A 17,062-nucleotide genomic window follows, 5' to 3' on the forward strand; every position below is an offset into this window, starting at 1 on the left:
AAGTAATATCACATGTGAGTGTTCAGTTCATATGTTAGCACCTAGATGATAGAAGACAGTTCTTTGAAATAACTCCCAGGTAATAGGTGAATAGGGTTTTAATTTCACAGGCATTAGTTCAAAACTCATCTCATCCAGGGAGCTGCCGGTGGTGCAGACGGTTAAACCGCTGAGCTGCTGAACTTGCAGACCAAAAGACCGGCGGTTCAAATCTTGGGAGCGGGGTGAGCTCCCACTGTTAGCACCAGTTTCTGCCAACCTAGCAGTTCGAAAACATGCAAATGTGAGTACATCAATAGGTACCGCTCTGGCGGGAAGGTAACGGCGCTCCAAGCAGTCATGTTTGCCACATGACCTTTGAGTTGGCTATGGACAATGCCGGCTTTTCAGCTAAGAAATGGAGATGAGCACCAAACCCCAGAGTCGGATATGACTAGACTTAATGTCAGGGGAAAATCTTTACCTTTACCTACATCTCATCCAGTGAATAGACAAACATTCAATTATTTTGTTTTCACAGTGAGTTAAACCTTTTTACAGCCACTTTGGAATGCCACCAGTTTATTTTATTTTATTCGACACAAAATAAATGATCTGAACTTAAAACTTAGTAAATTAGCCCTCACTTACTGATGTAAATCAGTTTATGTGAAGCAAACAACTATACTGTGTAGTAATATGCTAACTACATCAATACATCCACAATAACATTTAATTTCTTCTTTTCAATCTGCAGTCCATCACGCTAAATGGCATTTTTTAAAAAACTGGAACTTTCAAAATGATATATGATGTGGTCTATGGTGGGTTAAGTGAAAGAATGTATGTATTTTAAAACAACCAATGGGCAAATAGAAGCTTTTGCATTCCCCAAACTAATCTTTTTTTATCCTGACCATAGCCAAGGATTACTAAAAAAAAAAAAAGATATTGCCAGAAGCTAATTTCTGTTAATCTACCATATTCAAATGACTATGATAACGATTCCCTTCCTCTCTAATATCCATTGGATATCACATGCAGAATATGCATAGGAAAATGAAACATGGAAAATCATTTTATTAGCCTAAATAAATGCATTTTTCTTCTCTTTACAGGCAAAGGAACAAAGGTGTAGCATGTAAAAATTATTTGTTACAGCTATTGTAGAGTTGACTCTGCTGTTCCATTGTAGATGGAAGACTGAGATAAAGCAAGATTGGCACCACAATAAAATCAGAGCACTATGTAAACTCAAATCACCCATTTTGGGGTGGCTGATAAACCATGCAAGTCGAGAAAAGATTATATGCTGCCAGAATGAATATTAGATGCTGGGTCAACAGTCAGTAGTCTAAGACATAACATCTGTTCTCCATTAAATCTGGTGCTTATTTCAGCAGGGTTAAAAGGCAGTAATAATCATACACAAAGGCAGAAGAGAGAAGAAGATGACAATCAGGATACTGAGAAGCAGATATTCACACAAAGGAAAATGGGAAGGAAATGAGATTGGATCAGCCTAAACACACACAGAAGGAAGCCTCAATGGGGCCTTATAAGAATACAATTCACAAACAAGACACCCAGAACAATAAGACACCCAGATGACAATAAGGTTGTTGAAGGGTGCCTCTACACCAGTGGTTCCCATCTTTTGGGCCTCCAGGTGTTTTGGACTTCAACTCCCAGAAATCCCAGTCATCTTACCAGCTGTGTGGGAGCTGAAGTCCAAAACACCTGGGGGCCCAAAGGATGGGAACCACTGCTCTACACTGTGGAATTTTAGCTGCCATGGCTCAATGTAATGGAATCTTGAGTGTCTTAGAGCACTTCCAGACAGCACTAAATCATGGGTTTTATGTGAATGGATGGTGCTGTGTAATTGTGTAATTTAACTTACAGTTTAAAGCAAATTGATTGTGTGTGCCTGTAATGCATCCGTTAGTCCAGCATTCCAGTAGTGAGAGAGTTAATTGCATAGAGGAGAGATTTAATGCTAGAAGGAAACTGTGTAGCAACGAAACTTATTCTTTAAACTCTTGCTCGCATAGCCAGGTCTTCAGTTTCTTTCTGAACCCCAGAAGGGATGGAGCCTGCTGGATGTCACTGGGGAGGGAGTTCCACAGCCAAGGAGCCACCACCGAGAAGGCCCTGTCTCTCCTCCCCGCCAACCACGCTTGAGAGGCAGGTGGGATCGAGAGCAGGGCCTCCCCAGATGATCTTAAAGTTCTCGTACAACAAGGTCTGACTAATTATAGTAATGATGACATTCTGTTCCTGGTTTGAAAGTGTCTGTTCCTGTGTCATTGTGTACTACTTAATGTGAAAGTACTTGTTGCACCCCCAGGAACTTCATTTTTCTGCCACAATCTTCATTAAACAGGTGAATGATGAAGTTCCTCTTCCCAGGACAAAATTTTTGCCTTCTACTCAAGTGTCACCTTCTTTTTAGAAACTGACCAATCAGGAACAAACATCTAAAACCCAAAAACAAGCCCAGATTTAAAAAATTCAGTGATTTCTGATTACAGGGACATAAAGACATGCATATATCTGGATATTCGGCTAAAAACTGTGATATTCCCACACCTGGAAATCTCACAATTTTTGCCTTTTACAAGGTCTTTAACCTTCTCTGCCAAATAGTGATGGTGCCTCACCAAATTATATCTCCCATGAGTCTACAGATTTGAACCATGACAGTTAAAGTGGTGTCAAACAGTATTAATTCCACAGTGCAGTTGTTCCCAAAATCTTACCTCACATTGAATGGAAAATCTTCAAACATTAAAATTTTCTATCTGTATGGCTTATTTCAATTAATTAGAATGGAAATAGTCTGGATTATGAAGACTGTCTTAACATGCTTTTTGGTTGATATAGCAGAGACAGTATTTAAGTACAGTAAAGTCTCACTTATCCAAGCGTCTGGATTATCCAAGCCATTTTTGTAGTCAATGTTTTCAATATATCATGATATTTTGGTGCTAAATTCGTAAATACAGTAATTACAACATAACATTACTGTGTATTGAACTACTTTTTCTGTCAAATTTGTTGTATAACATGATGTTTTGTTGCTTAATTTGTAAAATCATAACCTAATTTGATGTTTAATAGGCTTTTCCTTAATCCCTCCTTATTATGCAAGATATTTGCTTATCCAAGCTTCTGCCGGCCTGTTTAGCTTGGATAAGTGAGACTCTACTGTAGATACAAACATTTGCCTTTTAGTCTGTCATTTTGATCTATCCAGCTCAGGATATTTTCCACAGACATTGAGATCTATCCCTAGATTCCTCTCTAGTAGTACTAAATATAAATTGTAAACCAGAAATTGTTAAAAATAACATGTTTTCCTACATCGACAAAAGCAGCAGAGCCATGCAATTATATGGGAACAAATTTGAGCACAAAGCTGAAACCATAATCACAATATGTTTCAAGTTTGTACCAGTATGCCTAACTGATGTGGGAACTTCAGAAACCTCAAATGCAATCATAGGTTCAAATAAGCCCTGAGGCATCAGTCAAAAGCCACAACTATGATGGTTATTATTGTTAGGCCAAATGCTTCTCTTTAATTGTAGATGGAAGCACCATGTGTCCAGGAAAGCTGAAATATTGGAATCCCTTTCCAAAAAAAGAAGCCAAGCCTTCTCCACACCTGTTAAATTAAACCAATGACCCATAATTAAACTCTGAAAATCATGGTGAAAGGGCTCAAGATTACTTGGAAGATATCCATCTCATTGGGAAACATTTGAACTGGCTTATAAATTCCTAATTCTGTTCATATTTTCATATGTGCCTGGTGGTTGAATGATACTATCAATTGTTTCATTCTTGTTTTACATTGCATTACTGTTTTATCTTTTATACTGTGAATTATATTTATATTGTTGTTTATTTCGTCAATGTTGTTCGGGCCTTTGCCACCCTGAGTTCCCAAGGGGAGATGATGGCAGGGTATAAATAAAGTTATTATTATTATTATTATTATTATTATTATTATTATTATTATTTGAAACACAACAAGATGAGTCCACAGCAGACATTCTGCTGGCTGTTGTATTGGATCACACATCAGACACTTCCCAAGTGTCTATGACTGTGTGATGTATCAGCGAATAATGCATGCAGATCCCAGTAAGGTAGTCTTCTGCAGCTGGCAGATGGTAATTTTGCAACATATCTTCATGAATACAGCAGGCCCTTTCACACAGCCATATAAACCAGAATATCAAGGCAGCTAATCCACAATATTTGCTTTGAACTGGATTGCCAAAGTCCACACTGCCATAGAATCTAATGCAATGTGGATTTTATCCAGCTGTGTGGAAGGGTCCAGAGACAATCGTTTTCAGAAGTTCCAGGACTGAAACTGTATAACAAAGCAAAAAAGTCTGCACACATAGCACTTCAGGCCCTTCCTTTTCTTGTTCTCACTTTGTGTGTTTTGAATTAACAGTTTGACAAACTGTTATATTTATACAGAGTTCTCCTATACCCAAGAGTTTATTGAGAATGAATGGAATTGGCTTTTTGTTTAGCCAGAAGCCTAGCAATCAACTGGCATGTAAAAATGCTGAGACAAGAATTATTGTAGCAGAAAAATGTATATTCTTTGAAAATATTTTCATGCTGCAGCAAACTACTGATCTGCTACAACTGCTGACAAGAAACCACTTAGCTGAGCACTGGGATACATGCTTCATGAACGCACCATTTTGCAAAACATTTTCATTTCAATATTAGTTTGTTCAAACTAAATTAATATCTCAATATTGTGTTCTGGAATCTCAATTAACTTTGCTAATCATCTTAACACTGTCTTGATACTAGCCAAAACTATACGGAGTCCCTGATGTTCTCTTATAAATTTAGGTTTTAATTTTTTGTAGTTTAAAAGTTTTCTTTAAAATTTTGGCTTAGTGTCACTGGGTGCATCTACACTAGAATTAATTCAGTTCAATTTCACTTTAACTGTCATGGATCAATGCTATTGAATCATGAGAGCTGTAGTTTTCAAAATTCTTCAAAATTCTCTGCCAAAGAGTACTACTGCTTCACCCAATGCCAGATTCCATGATTCCGTGGCATGGCAGTTAAAGCGGTGTCAAACTGCATTAATGCAACAGTGTATATGCTACCAATATGATTGATAATATTCCCTGTGCCTAAGCAACTGAAGCTGACAATGGGGCTTCATGTGAGCATGGACTCTCCATGTAACACATGTAATACTCTGCTGGAGTGTGGTTCTAGGTTCCCCTGCCTTTCCTTGGAAACCGAAATCTGTGTATGCTCAAGTCATATTACAGTAGAGTCTCACTTATCCAACACTCACTTATCCAATGTTCTGGATTATCCAACGCATTTTTGTAGTCAATGTTTTCAATACATCATGATATTTTGGTGCTAAATTCGTAAATACAGTAATTACTACGTAACATTACTGTGTATTGAACTACTTTTTCTGTCAAATTTGTTGTTAAACAAGATGTTTTGGTGCTTAATTTGTAAAATCATAACCTAATTTGATGTTTAATAGGCTTCTTCTTAATCTCTCCTTATTATCCAACATATTCGCTTATCCAATGTTCTGCTGGCCCGTTTATGTTGGATAAGTGAGACTCTACTGTATATATAATGTAGGAGAAGGGCATTCCTGAAATAAAATGGTAAAATCGAGACTTACTTTTTGGTATTTTGCGGAAAATATTTTCAAGCCATGGGTGGTTGAATCCATGAATATGGACTGTTGTATGTTCTATCTGGTATTGAATGTTTACCATGTGTAAACTGCCCTGAGTCCCTTTTGGGAGATAGAGCGGTATATAAATAAAGATTTGTTTTTGTTGTTGAATACAGCATCTATGATATGGAGTTATGACTTTAGTTGGTTTGTAATAAATTCAACTTCTCCCACCACAACTCTCCTTTTTAAAGAATTGTTCCTGAAGAAATATCACATTATGCTATGCCAGAATACTGGAAGTTGTTTCTCCACATCCCGGTTTGGTTATTCACCCCACTATGTCTCAAATGACCCATTACAGTAGCGTGAGAAATAATCTACCAGTACCCATATTCTAAGCAAGGAGTGACTATTATTCCAAAGCTACCATAGCAAAGTAAGATGCCCTTCTACTCAGATCACAGGCTGTCACTTCGCCCAGATTTTCCAAGACCGCTGTTCATTTGGTGTACATTTCATTCTCTTGGAACTATTCATACCAGTCCTCATTTAAATGGTTAGGGAGTTTTGGCTCATGAGCAAATTGGAGAAACAACCTATGCCCCAGGAAGCTGCTCCACATCCTTGCCCTGCCTGAAATCTGTTTTCATAGCTATCCTTAAAGATCCCGCTGAGTTTGGTTAGTGAATGTTCATGTTCATTTTTTATTTTTAAAGCAATCATTTCTGACTTTTTCTCTGCTTGATTCTTTAATAAGTCTACTTAATTAGAAATTGTTTTCGTTCCCTAGCCTCAGGGTTGGCTTCATCAGTGTGCTGTACTGCTGGGAGAAGCAGACCAAAGTGGCTGCTAAGAATTTTAAGGAAAGCATTGAAATACAGTCTTATCTTCCTTCCTAAGAATACTGTCTGTGGCTGGATTCCTGTACATTTAGCAAATAAGGGATGAAAACAACATGTGAAATGTTGGTGCCAGCTTTGAAAATAAACCAGGCTGTTCACATTTACATGTTTAATTTTTGTGGATTTGATTATTTGTGGATTTGATTAATATATTGTCTCTAGGGCCCCTTCTACACTGCCATATAAAATTATGCCCCTTCTACACTGCCATATAACCCAGATTATCAAACCAGATAATCCACATTAGCCGCTTTGAACTCAATTATCTGAGTCTACACTGCCAGATAATCCGGTTCAAAGCAGATAATCTGGCTTTTATATGGCAGCGTAGAAGAGGCCCCAGATTATCTGCTTTGAACTGGAATATATGGCAGGATATAATCTAGTTCAAAGCAGATAATAACAGGGCCAGGCTGTGGCGCAGCTGGCTAGTAGCCAGCAGCAATAAATCACTACTGACCGAGAGGTCATTGGTTCAAAGCCTGGGATGGGATTAAGCTCCTGACCATTAATAGCCTAGCTTGCTGCCCACCTAAGCAGCTCAAAAAAAGTTATGGCTGTGAGTAGAGAAATCTAGGTACCGCTTAATGTGGGGAGGCTAATTTAACTTAATTTACGACACCATAAAACTGCTGGCAGTGTGCGAAGAACAATGAGGAAGTACTACCATCAAAAAGGACTCGGTGTCACAGTGGGCGATGAAGCAGAAGTTCCCCCTGTGGCTGAAATCGAGCATACCCTTATGAAGCCAGAAGCTGGAAAATGTTAAATTGCCTCTATTGTCTGTCTGTATGTTGTATATCTAATAATGGCATTGAATGTTTGCCATGTATATATACATTGTAATCCGCCCTGACTCCCTTCTGGGTGAGGAGAGTGCAATATAAATATTATAAATAAAAATAAGTAAATAAATAATATGGATTATCTGCTTCAGAATCTCTAGATCCTCTAATGTAATCCCAGGTGCATTTTATGCACACTTTATGCAGTTCGATACCACTTTAGTTGCCATGGCTCAATGCTGTAGAATCAGGCTGGATCTACACTGTCATATCATCTAGATTATCAAAGCAGATAATCCACATTATTTGCTTTGAACTGGATTATCTGAGCCAACACTGAGTCAACATATACAGTTTAAAACAGATAATCTGGGCTCTATGTGGCAGTGTAGAAAAGGCCTGATAGGAGTTGTAGTTTTGCAATGACTTTAGCTTTCTCTGCCAAAGTTTGTTGGAAACTCAACAAACTACAAATCACAGGATTGTTGTATATTTTCCGGGCTGTATGGCCATGTTCTAGAAGTATTCTCTCCTGACGTTTAGCCCACATCTATGGCAGGCATCCCCAGAGGTTGTGAGATATGGAGAAACTCAGCAAGGAAGGTTTATATATATCTGTGGGAAGTCCAGGGTGAGGGAAGAACTCTTGTCAGTTGGAGGCCAGCGTGAATGTTGCAGTTAATCACCCTAATTTGCATTGAATGGCTTATTCTACTGGCTACTTTTTGCCTGGGGGCATCCTTTGTTAGCTGCCCCTAGTTCCCATGTCTCAGAGTGTTGCTTCTTATTTACTGTTCTAATTTTTGAGTTTTTTAATACTGGTAGCCAGATTTTGATTTGGTTTCCTCCTTTCTGTTGAAGTTGTCCACATGCTTGTGAATTTCAATGGCTTCTCTGTGTAGTCTGACATGATAGTTATTGGAGTGGTCAAGCATTTCTGTGTTCTCAAATAATATACTGTGTCTAGGTTGGTTCATCAGGTGCTCTGCTATGGCTGATTTCTCTGGTTGAGTTAGTCTGCAGTGCCTTTCATGTTCTTTGACTCGTGTTTGGGCGATGCTGCGTTTGGTGGTCCCTATGTAGACTTGTCCACAGCTGCATGGCATACAGTAGACTCCTGCAGAGGTGAGAGGATCCCTCTTGTCCTTCGCTGATCGTAGCATTTGTTGGATTTTCTTTGTGGGTCTGTAGATAGTTTGTAGGTTGTGTTTCTTCATCAGTTTGCCTATGCAGTCAGTGGTTCCCTTGATGTATAGTAAGAACACCTTTCCTCTGGGTGGATCTTTATCTTTACTCTCCTGGCTTGCTCACAGGATCACAGGATTCTTTAGCATTGAGCCATGGCAGTCAAAGTGGTCTAAAACTGCATTAATTCTGCATTCTAGATGTACTCTCTGCTGGAAGATGGCCACAGAGTTGTGCTGAAGGGTTCAGAGATTAATAGAAAGGTGCTCTCTCATGTGAATATAGAGGGCAGTGTGTATACTCAAAAGATATTTTACAGGTATGAAAACAGTGTTATGTTATGGTTGGGGGTCACCACCATATGAGGAACTGGGGTTCCGAGGGCCGAAGTTTGCCCATGCCTGCTCAAAAACTAGTATTCATGCAAGGCTATTTAGGTTTCTCAGTTGTTAGACTAAAATCCCTGGTTATCTCTCTTTATGCCACCAGCTGATTTTCTCAGTAATTTCTCCCATGATGCTCCCAGGACATTTGCATTCAAAAACAACATGTTGCCATGTATTGTCAGCATGTATTATTATTTTTGGGGGGGGGGGGGGTATAGTTGCTGCTCTTGTTATCACCATGTTCCTCATTCTTCTCGTTTCCTCCTTCCAAAGGGGCTGTCAGATTGCACTGTGTATGCACCAACACTTTAAGGGACGTGGCAGGGAAGAGGAGGGAGGGAAGGCATGTAATGAATAGACTGGCAGTTTTTTGCCACATTCCTCTGGAAAATCATAGAATCAGAGTTGGAAAAGACTACAAGGGTCATTCAATCCAACCACTTGGCATGCAGGAACACACAATAAAAGCACTCCAGATTGACAGCTATCCAGACTCAGACAGAACTGTTAAATGTTAGCAATGTTTTTAAAGATCCTTAGGGGATAGCTTAGACTGAGTCTCTGGCTGGATCTACACTGCCCTATATCCCAGGATCTGCCCTTTATCCCAATTATCTGCTTATCCCAGATAATCTGACAGTGTAGACTCATATAATCCAATTCCAAGAAGATAATCTGGGATTAGATACTGGATTATATGGCAGTGTAGATCCAGCCTGAGAGGGAGGACTGCAAAAAAAAAATGGCTTGGGAGGTCAAAAGAAGCCTACAGTCTATACCAGGGGTCCCCAAACTTTTTAAACAGGGGGCAAGTTCACGATCCCTCAGACCATTGGAGGGCCGGACTATAGTTTGTTTGTTTTTTAAAAAACTATGAACAAATTCCTATGCACACTGCACATAACTTATTTTGAAGTATAAAAAAACAAACAAAAACAAAATGGCAACAAATACATCCTTAATGTTCATCATCATCATCATAAAAATAATAAAGAGGGTTGGAAGAGACCCCTTGGGCCATCTAGTCCAATCCCCTTCTGACTTTGTGCACCAAGACATAATCAAAGCACCTTTGACAGATGGCCAACCAGCCTCAATGTTAATAATAATCATAATCATAATAAAAATAATAAAGAGGGTTGTAAGAGACCCCTTGGGCCATCTAGTCCAACTACCTTCTGCCTTTGTGCACCAAAACATAATCAAAGCACCCCTGACATATAGCCACCCAACAACAACAACAATTAAAATACAGTGTTCCCTCACTACTTCGCAGTTCACTTTTTGCGGATTCGCTGTTTTGTGGTTTTTCAATAAACTCTAAAAGACTATTATAAATCATAAAAAATTACAATTTACAGCCTAAGGAAGGGAGGAAGGGGAAGCCAAAGGGAGAGAAAAGGAGCCCAAGCAGCAATGGGAGGATAAGGAGGCAATTTATCAACACATGATTGGTTGATAAAGACTTAAAATAGTGTATAACTACTAAAATAATGTATAAATATTAAAATAAATATAGTGTCCCTACTTTGTGGATTTTCACTTATTGCGGGTGGTCCTGGAACCTTGGGCCATATAGTCCAACCCCCTTAATAATAAAATTATTAAATAATAGTTAAAATACCATCATAAAAAGCACAAGCAAGCATTGGAAGGCATGCACTGGGCGAGGGAGAAGGCAGGAAAGGCGCACACAGGGTGAGGGAGGGCCTTCCCCGTGTGCATCTTTCCCTCCTTCTCCTTCGTGCCGCACACACCTTCCTTGGTGGAGGAGGAGGGAGCTCCCACCACAGGGGTTGGATAAATGGCTTTGGGGGGCCTCATGTGGCCCGCGGGCCGTAGTTTGGGGACCCCTGGTCTATACTTTCCTTATCCCTGTTTTAAGCATATAGATTTGGGGGAAAATATTCTAAATCGTACTTTTCCATCTGCACACTTGGTTCCAATGAGGACAAGACCAGGGTCAGGCATGTCATCTCCCAGGTAAACATGAGTTCCACGGCACAGGATTCTGCCTCCTTCCTGTAGTGGGATGTTTGTTTCTATGGAGACAGCATTGGTACCAATTACAGGTCGATTTGCTCCACCTTGACACTGAATTTTTCCACACTTAGCATCTCTACAGGGGAACAAACAACACAAGTCATTTTAATGGCAACACATCTACCATGTCTAGAGCTTCATAACTTCTTTATTGGTTAACAAGTTATCACATACAATACCTGGCTTCACACTTGGCAAAGGAACCTTTGGAATCTTTGCCACAATTTCCATAAGGATCGCCTGCAGAATTGACTCTTTCAAAGCATATCCCAGGAGCAGGCTTAGCACCTAAAACAGAGACAAACACATTTTAAGATTGTAAATTATACATAATTCAGACACCATTGTTTTGGTTAGTATTACAGCAGGGAGGAAAGAGAGGTAGAAGCTAGAGGAAGGATTGGATTCTGTTTAAACATTGGGTCCCAAAATCATGAAAGAGGGCAGTGGTTATAGTTCTTTAACAACTTCCACTGATAATGGCGGCAGCTGCCAAATAGTTGTCTTGCTCTATTGTGTTGGTTTTGGATACTTCAAATCATCTTCTTTTCAATTGAAATCTGCTAGCTGAAAGTGAGTAGTGTTAGATATACAATCCATTTAGGCTTGACAAGCACAGAGCTTTTGATGGCTCTTTTACCTTTAAAAGCTGCATAGAATGCAAAATACCTCCAGATATGGCAACCCCTGTCACTATAACACTGTGATGACAAAAGGTGTCCTTCAAAAAAAGTCCTTTTTCATGCTCCGTTTATGGAAACTTTACTAATGTCTGGAATAGACACCCACATGTCCATTGTTTCCAACTTATAGTGTGAGATGAAAGATATTGGTCTTTTCTCCAGACTGTCAGCCATAAACAAAAACAGAAGGATTGGGATGGCTCTTCTTTCATGTGAGTGCATCTCCTTTTTAACCTTATTTTTTGACCTTATCTTTTGTCTTCCTATAGGAAGCCGCGTCTTCTCAAAGATATTTAAAATGCCTGATTCAGTATGTCACAATATCCTGATTCATACTTCCATTATGAATTACTGCTTAAGACTCTAGCATTTTGTTAGCAGGCTTCTGGCAATAACTAATATTCCCAACAAAGATTCTAGACAACACGTGGAATCATGCAGCCTTCTGGATATTGGCCAAAACTCCCAGGGTTCTTCATGGTGGCTGTGATGACTAAGGATGCTGTGTCTTGAAGTTCAGCGGAAATAATGTGTGTGTCCCACATTGAGCGTTTGCACAATAGACATGGGCCAAGTTCCTGCAGTGGGAGATATACAGCTGGTATGTTACGTCTTTCAGTACTACTCCACCAAATCCACATTTTAAGTGACATGGACCTAAAACATAGCCATATTCATGTCTCTGGGGGAGAGGGAAATAACTATTTCCTTTAGTTGGACATGCTACAAGGAGCACCCACAGCTTGCTTTCTCTGCAGATGATGTCCTTGTAACATGCCCACCTACAGGAAAATTGTTGGATACATCAGTTTTATCCTGCACTCCAACCTCATGGAAATGGCCACGTTGGTGTGTGTTTGTGTGGGTATCAGAGGAAGCAAAAATACTGACTTCCTCAACATCTAAAAAAAAAAAAGGGGGGGGGGTTAAATTAATGTATGTAGGACTTAACATGACTGTAACTTACTGAGAAGTTATTCATACTTTTCCTATACAAGAAACATGTTTTTGTACAGCAAATGTACAGGTTTTTTTTCCTGACAAAGAATAGATGCAGGAATATGCATATTCCCATTGATTAATGTATGTTTGCGTGTGTTTTACAGCTATATCTATTTTCTACCTAAATGGAAGGGAAATTCACTCCGGTAAAAGTTATCATGGGGAAAAAGGGTCTCAACTGAAGCTTTCTCACCAATCTTTATTTCCACAACAAGCCAAAGTTTTCAAAATCCAGTGATCACAGGGACAGAAAGTGAGGTGAAATCTTCTAAAGAGAGGCACAGACAGCAAAACAAACATCACAGAGAGGTTAACCCTTCACTATGCTATCCAAAGCTAACTATCTATCGTAAGAAATATTTAAAATTAATATTTTTTAATTATGAAAATGTGAGTCAAGCACTGAAAAGGTTAAATAAGCTAGTGTCGCCTTGAGTAGGCCAAAGCCTGTTAGAATTAGTGGGCTAAAGCCATGTCGTCCTGAGGAAAGTGAGTAGGCTAAAGCCTGTTCAAGTTAGTGGGCTAAAGCTAATGTTATCCTGAGGAGTGTGAGAATGCCTGGTGTGAGAAGCTTCGGTGAGAGAAGCCCCAGGTTGAAGACCTCGTGTGTGAAGCTCCAGTGTGAAGGCTCTGTATATAAAGCTACTGTGTGAAGCTCCTGTGTAAATTTTATGTGAGACAAGGCTCTGTGAGAGCGAAGCTGTTTATCTGCATGAGAAAGAAGCCCAGCGTGGAAGTAAAGAAGCAAGTATAAAGAACTTTATTTGTGTTATGGAAACCTTGTTTTTGTAAATAGTGCAACCATATTATTTTGCTACAGAGAAAAGCCTCCTAAGGAAGAGACAAAATATTTCTGTGTGTTTTTGTTCTTTTTATCACTTTTGGCTACTGGTGCTGGGTCACAATGCTGCTAATAAGTTACTCTGGGAGGGTCTTTTGTTAATAAGACCACTCGTCCAACACACACACACACACACACATAATTACACTTAATAATGCACCTGTTGCAACTTACAAATTCAACTTAAGAACAAACCTACAGAACCTATCTTGTTTGTAACTTGGGGGCTGCCTGTATATGTAATGGATAAAACTATATATCATGTGAATGGGTACTTCTAACAACCTTACTAAAATTCAGTCCATGTGTTCAACCAACATATTTATATACAAAAGATTTTATCAAGCTTCAAGCTTCTTGCCTGAAGAAGAAAAGAGAGTTAAAAATAACATATTGGTGTCTGATTACTGGTTGACTGAGATATCCATGAAATAGAAGTGATCCCTGGAGGGAAAAATGGTATCTTTCATGCATCAAATTATATTTGTTTTACTATAAACTGATAATCTAGAGGAAGACAAAAGACTGAAATCGTTTGTATCAAAGAGGCTGGAACATCATTAGATCTCTCCCAGCAATGGGATGTCCTCAAGGTATCTCACATCTGGAACATTTTTTAAAAACAACAACAACAACAACAACAACAATAAGTAAGCCTGAGCTTTCATTTTAAAAGGATGAATCATAAACACAATAATCATTTATTGATTTGCTGAATAACATTAACCAAGACAGGAATAAAGTGGATTATTTGACTATTTTTCCTGATTGCTCAATGAAAGGCAAATACAGTCAGGTGGAACATGAACATGCAGAAATCTTTCTGGGAAGTTAAAGCAGTGGTTCTCAACCTGTGAATCCTCAGATGTTTTGGCCTTCAACTCCCAGAAATCCTCACAGCTGGTAAACTAGCTGGGATTTCTGGGAGTTGTAGGCCAAAACACCTGGGGACCCAAGGTTGAGAACCGCTGAGTTAAAGGAAGAATAACCAGAAAAGCATCAAGGACATTTCCCTCTTGATTTTTCAGGTTTGAAAACCCCACTAACTGGGATCTACATTTTGACAAAGAAGCATTTCTTTTTACAGAAGACAACCAATATCTTTCTCCTCCCTTTAAGTGGAATACAATTATGCAGCTAAAACAAGAAAGTCCATCTAGTTCAGTACATCACAGGGAACATAATGAAGGCATTCCTTTCCTGTTTATCCACAACATCTGGAAATCAAAAATACACTGCTATTCAGCCACCCTAGTTCAGCTGTGCGACTTCACTTTTTACTAAAACCAACTATGAGCAACCAATTTGAACTCAGGAAAAAATGTTCCTGGAAGGGGAGGAGGAAAATTCTTATTATACAACATACTGAGAGAGCCTACATATGCAAATAATATGTACAGTAGAGTCTCACTTATCCAACACTCGCTTATCCAACGTTCTGGATTATCCAACGCATTTTTGTAGTCAATGTTTTCAATATATTGTGATATTTTGGTGCTAAATTCATAAATACAGTAATTACTACATAGCATTACTGCGTATTGAACTACTTTTTCTGCCAAATTTGTTGTCTAACATGATGTTTTGGTGCTTCATTTGTAAAATCATAACCTAATTTGATATTTAATAGGCTTTTCCTTAATGCCTCCTTATTATCCAACATATTCGTTTATCCAACATTCTGCCGGCCCGTTTATGTTGGATAAGTGAGACTCTACTGTACTTCTGAGGCTGAATCCACAACAGAAAAATAATTCCTCCTTACCTCGATCCCTGGTTTTCCAGTGAAAGTGTGGGCCCTTCCACACAGCTATATAACCCAGAATATCAAGGCAGAAAATCATACAATATCTGCTTTGAACTGGGTTATCTGAGTCCACATTGCCATATATTCCAGTTCAACGCAGAAAATGTGGGATTTCTGGCCTTGATAATCTAGGTTATATGGCTGTGTGGAAGGGCCCTATGACTTTTAGGGGGTGGCTGGACACGTTGGTGAGTGGCACCTTATTACCCTCACTTGGCAAGTGTGATGTTGCTATTTTTAAAACATTTAGTGATGCTTGAATTTCCAAAGTTTAAGGTTCTCTGCTCGCTGGAAAGGTGTGTTACATTATACTCAATATTTATTATTTTATTAAATTTTATTAAATAGCCATCTTTCCACATGTGTGTGGATTAGGGCCAGAGTGGCTGCTGTCATGCACCATTTTTATTGGGGACTTTGATATCACTGATGTCCATCTTTAGCTGTGTTCAGCTGTGTCCGCCAGGCTTAGTTAGTGCTCAAATTTTTGGTTGCTGGGAGGAAATCAATCAATTGGGATGGCTGTACAGCTTGAGTTACTGAAGACTAGGAATTTTGCTTCACTTATGCAAGGCATGGTGAGAGAACCTTCTGCTGTTAAGGTTGTAAGCTGGAAACCTTTCTATTGAAAATCATCCACCTCTGCTTTTAGAAACCTGCTACTTTCAATATACTGAATAAACTTTGTACTAAAACAGACAGGACCTAAATGAAGAGGGATATTAATAAAACACCTCTACTGTTTTGCTTTCCAGATAATCATTTTAAAACCAGGGAAGTGGGAGGACATATTTAAACCAAGGGAGTGCAATTTTTAAAAATAAATGTTTATGAATTATGGGGCCCATTCAAAATATAAAATTAAATGGTTTGTGTGTGTGTGTCAGGAGTGACTTGAGAAACTGCAAGTTGTTTCTGGTGTGTGAGAATTGGCTGTCTGCAAAGACGTTGACCAAGGAACGCCCAGATGTTTTTTGATGTTTTACCATCCTGTGGGAGGCTTCTCTCGTGTTCCTGGATAGGGAGCTCATCCTGCTCCCCGAATTCGAACTGCCAACCTTTTGGTCAGCAGTCCTGCTAGCACAAGGTTTTAACCCATTGTGTCACCGGGCATCATTATAGTGATAGGATTCTATTTAATTGCCATGACAATATCCTATGAAATCTTAGGATTTGCAGTTTGATGTGACATTAGAAATTTCTGCAAATCTCAGAATTCCATAGGATAGATTCATGGTAGTTAAACTGGAATCATAGTACTACAATTGTGTAGTTTAAAAAAAGACCCATGTAGCATAACCAGTTGTCTGCCTTTCACTTTTGGCAAATATGGTCAAATAGACTGTGCAAAATGTAAGTGAAAACAAAACTCTGAAAAACTTTTTGACTGGGAGTGACAGTAGGCTAAATGAGTATGACCTGGCTTTCTTTTCTCAACCCCTGAAAACAATACTCTGTTTCTAGCTTTTGTTTTGCTTTAGCCCATTAGACTATTGTTGCAGTTTAGGAATAGAAAGATATTTACATTTTCATACAAACAAAAATATCTATTTCATGCCACTGAAGACTTGCCATGGAGTGCACATTGTCATAAAAGTTTATAAGTTTTTAATGCTCCTAGGCCTGAAAACTTTTTGTAAATGTGCACATTTCAAAAATGTGTAGAAACATGCTTTTGTAGACGGGAAAATGTGTACAAAAATATGTGGGAAAGGGAAAAATGACCTTGTATGGAAACAGAAAGG

General features: G+C 38.9%; 1 protein-coding gene across 3 annotated transcripts in view; it reads right to left on the reverse strand.

Moving 5' to 3' along the window:
• adam12 (ADAM metallopeptidase domain 12) overlaps positions 1–17,062 on the reverse strand; it is a 355,264-nt gene that overhangs the window by 36,443 nt on the left and 301,759 nt on the right. For all 3 annotated transcript variants that reach the window (XM_008106757.3, XM_062976054.1, XM_062976055.1), the window contains exons 15-16: positions 11,164–11,272; positions 10,862–11,060 (exon numbers count right to left, since the gene is read on the reverse strand). In XM_008106757.3, the coding sequence (XP_008104964.1) occupies positions 10,862–11,060; positions 11,164–11,272 (308 nt within the window). The remainder of the gene's footprint in view (positions 1–10,861; positions 11,061–11,163; positions 11,273–17,062) is intronic.

Source organism: Anolis carolinensis, chromosome 3 (genome assembly GCF_035594765.1).
Source record: "Anolis carolinensis isolate JA03-04 chromosome 3, rAnoCar3.1.pri, whole genome shotgun sequence".
NCBI lineage: Eukaryota > Metazoa > Chordata > Lepidosauria > Squamata > Dactyloidae > Anolis > Anolis carolinensis.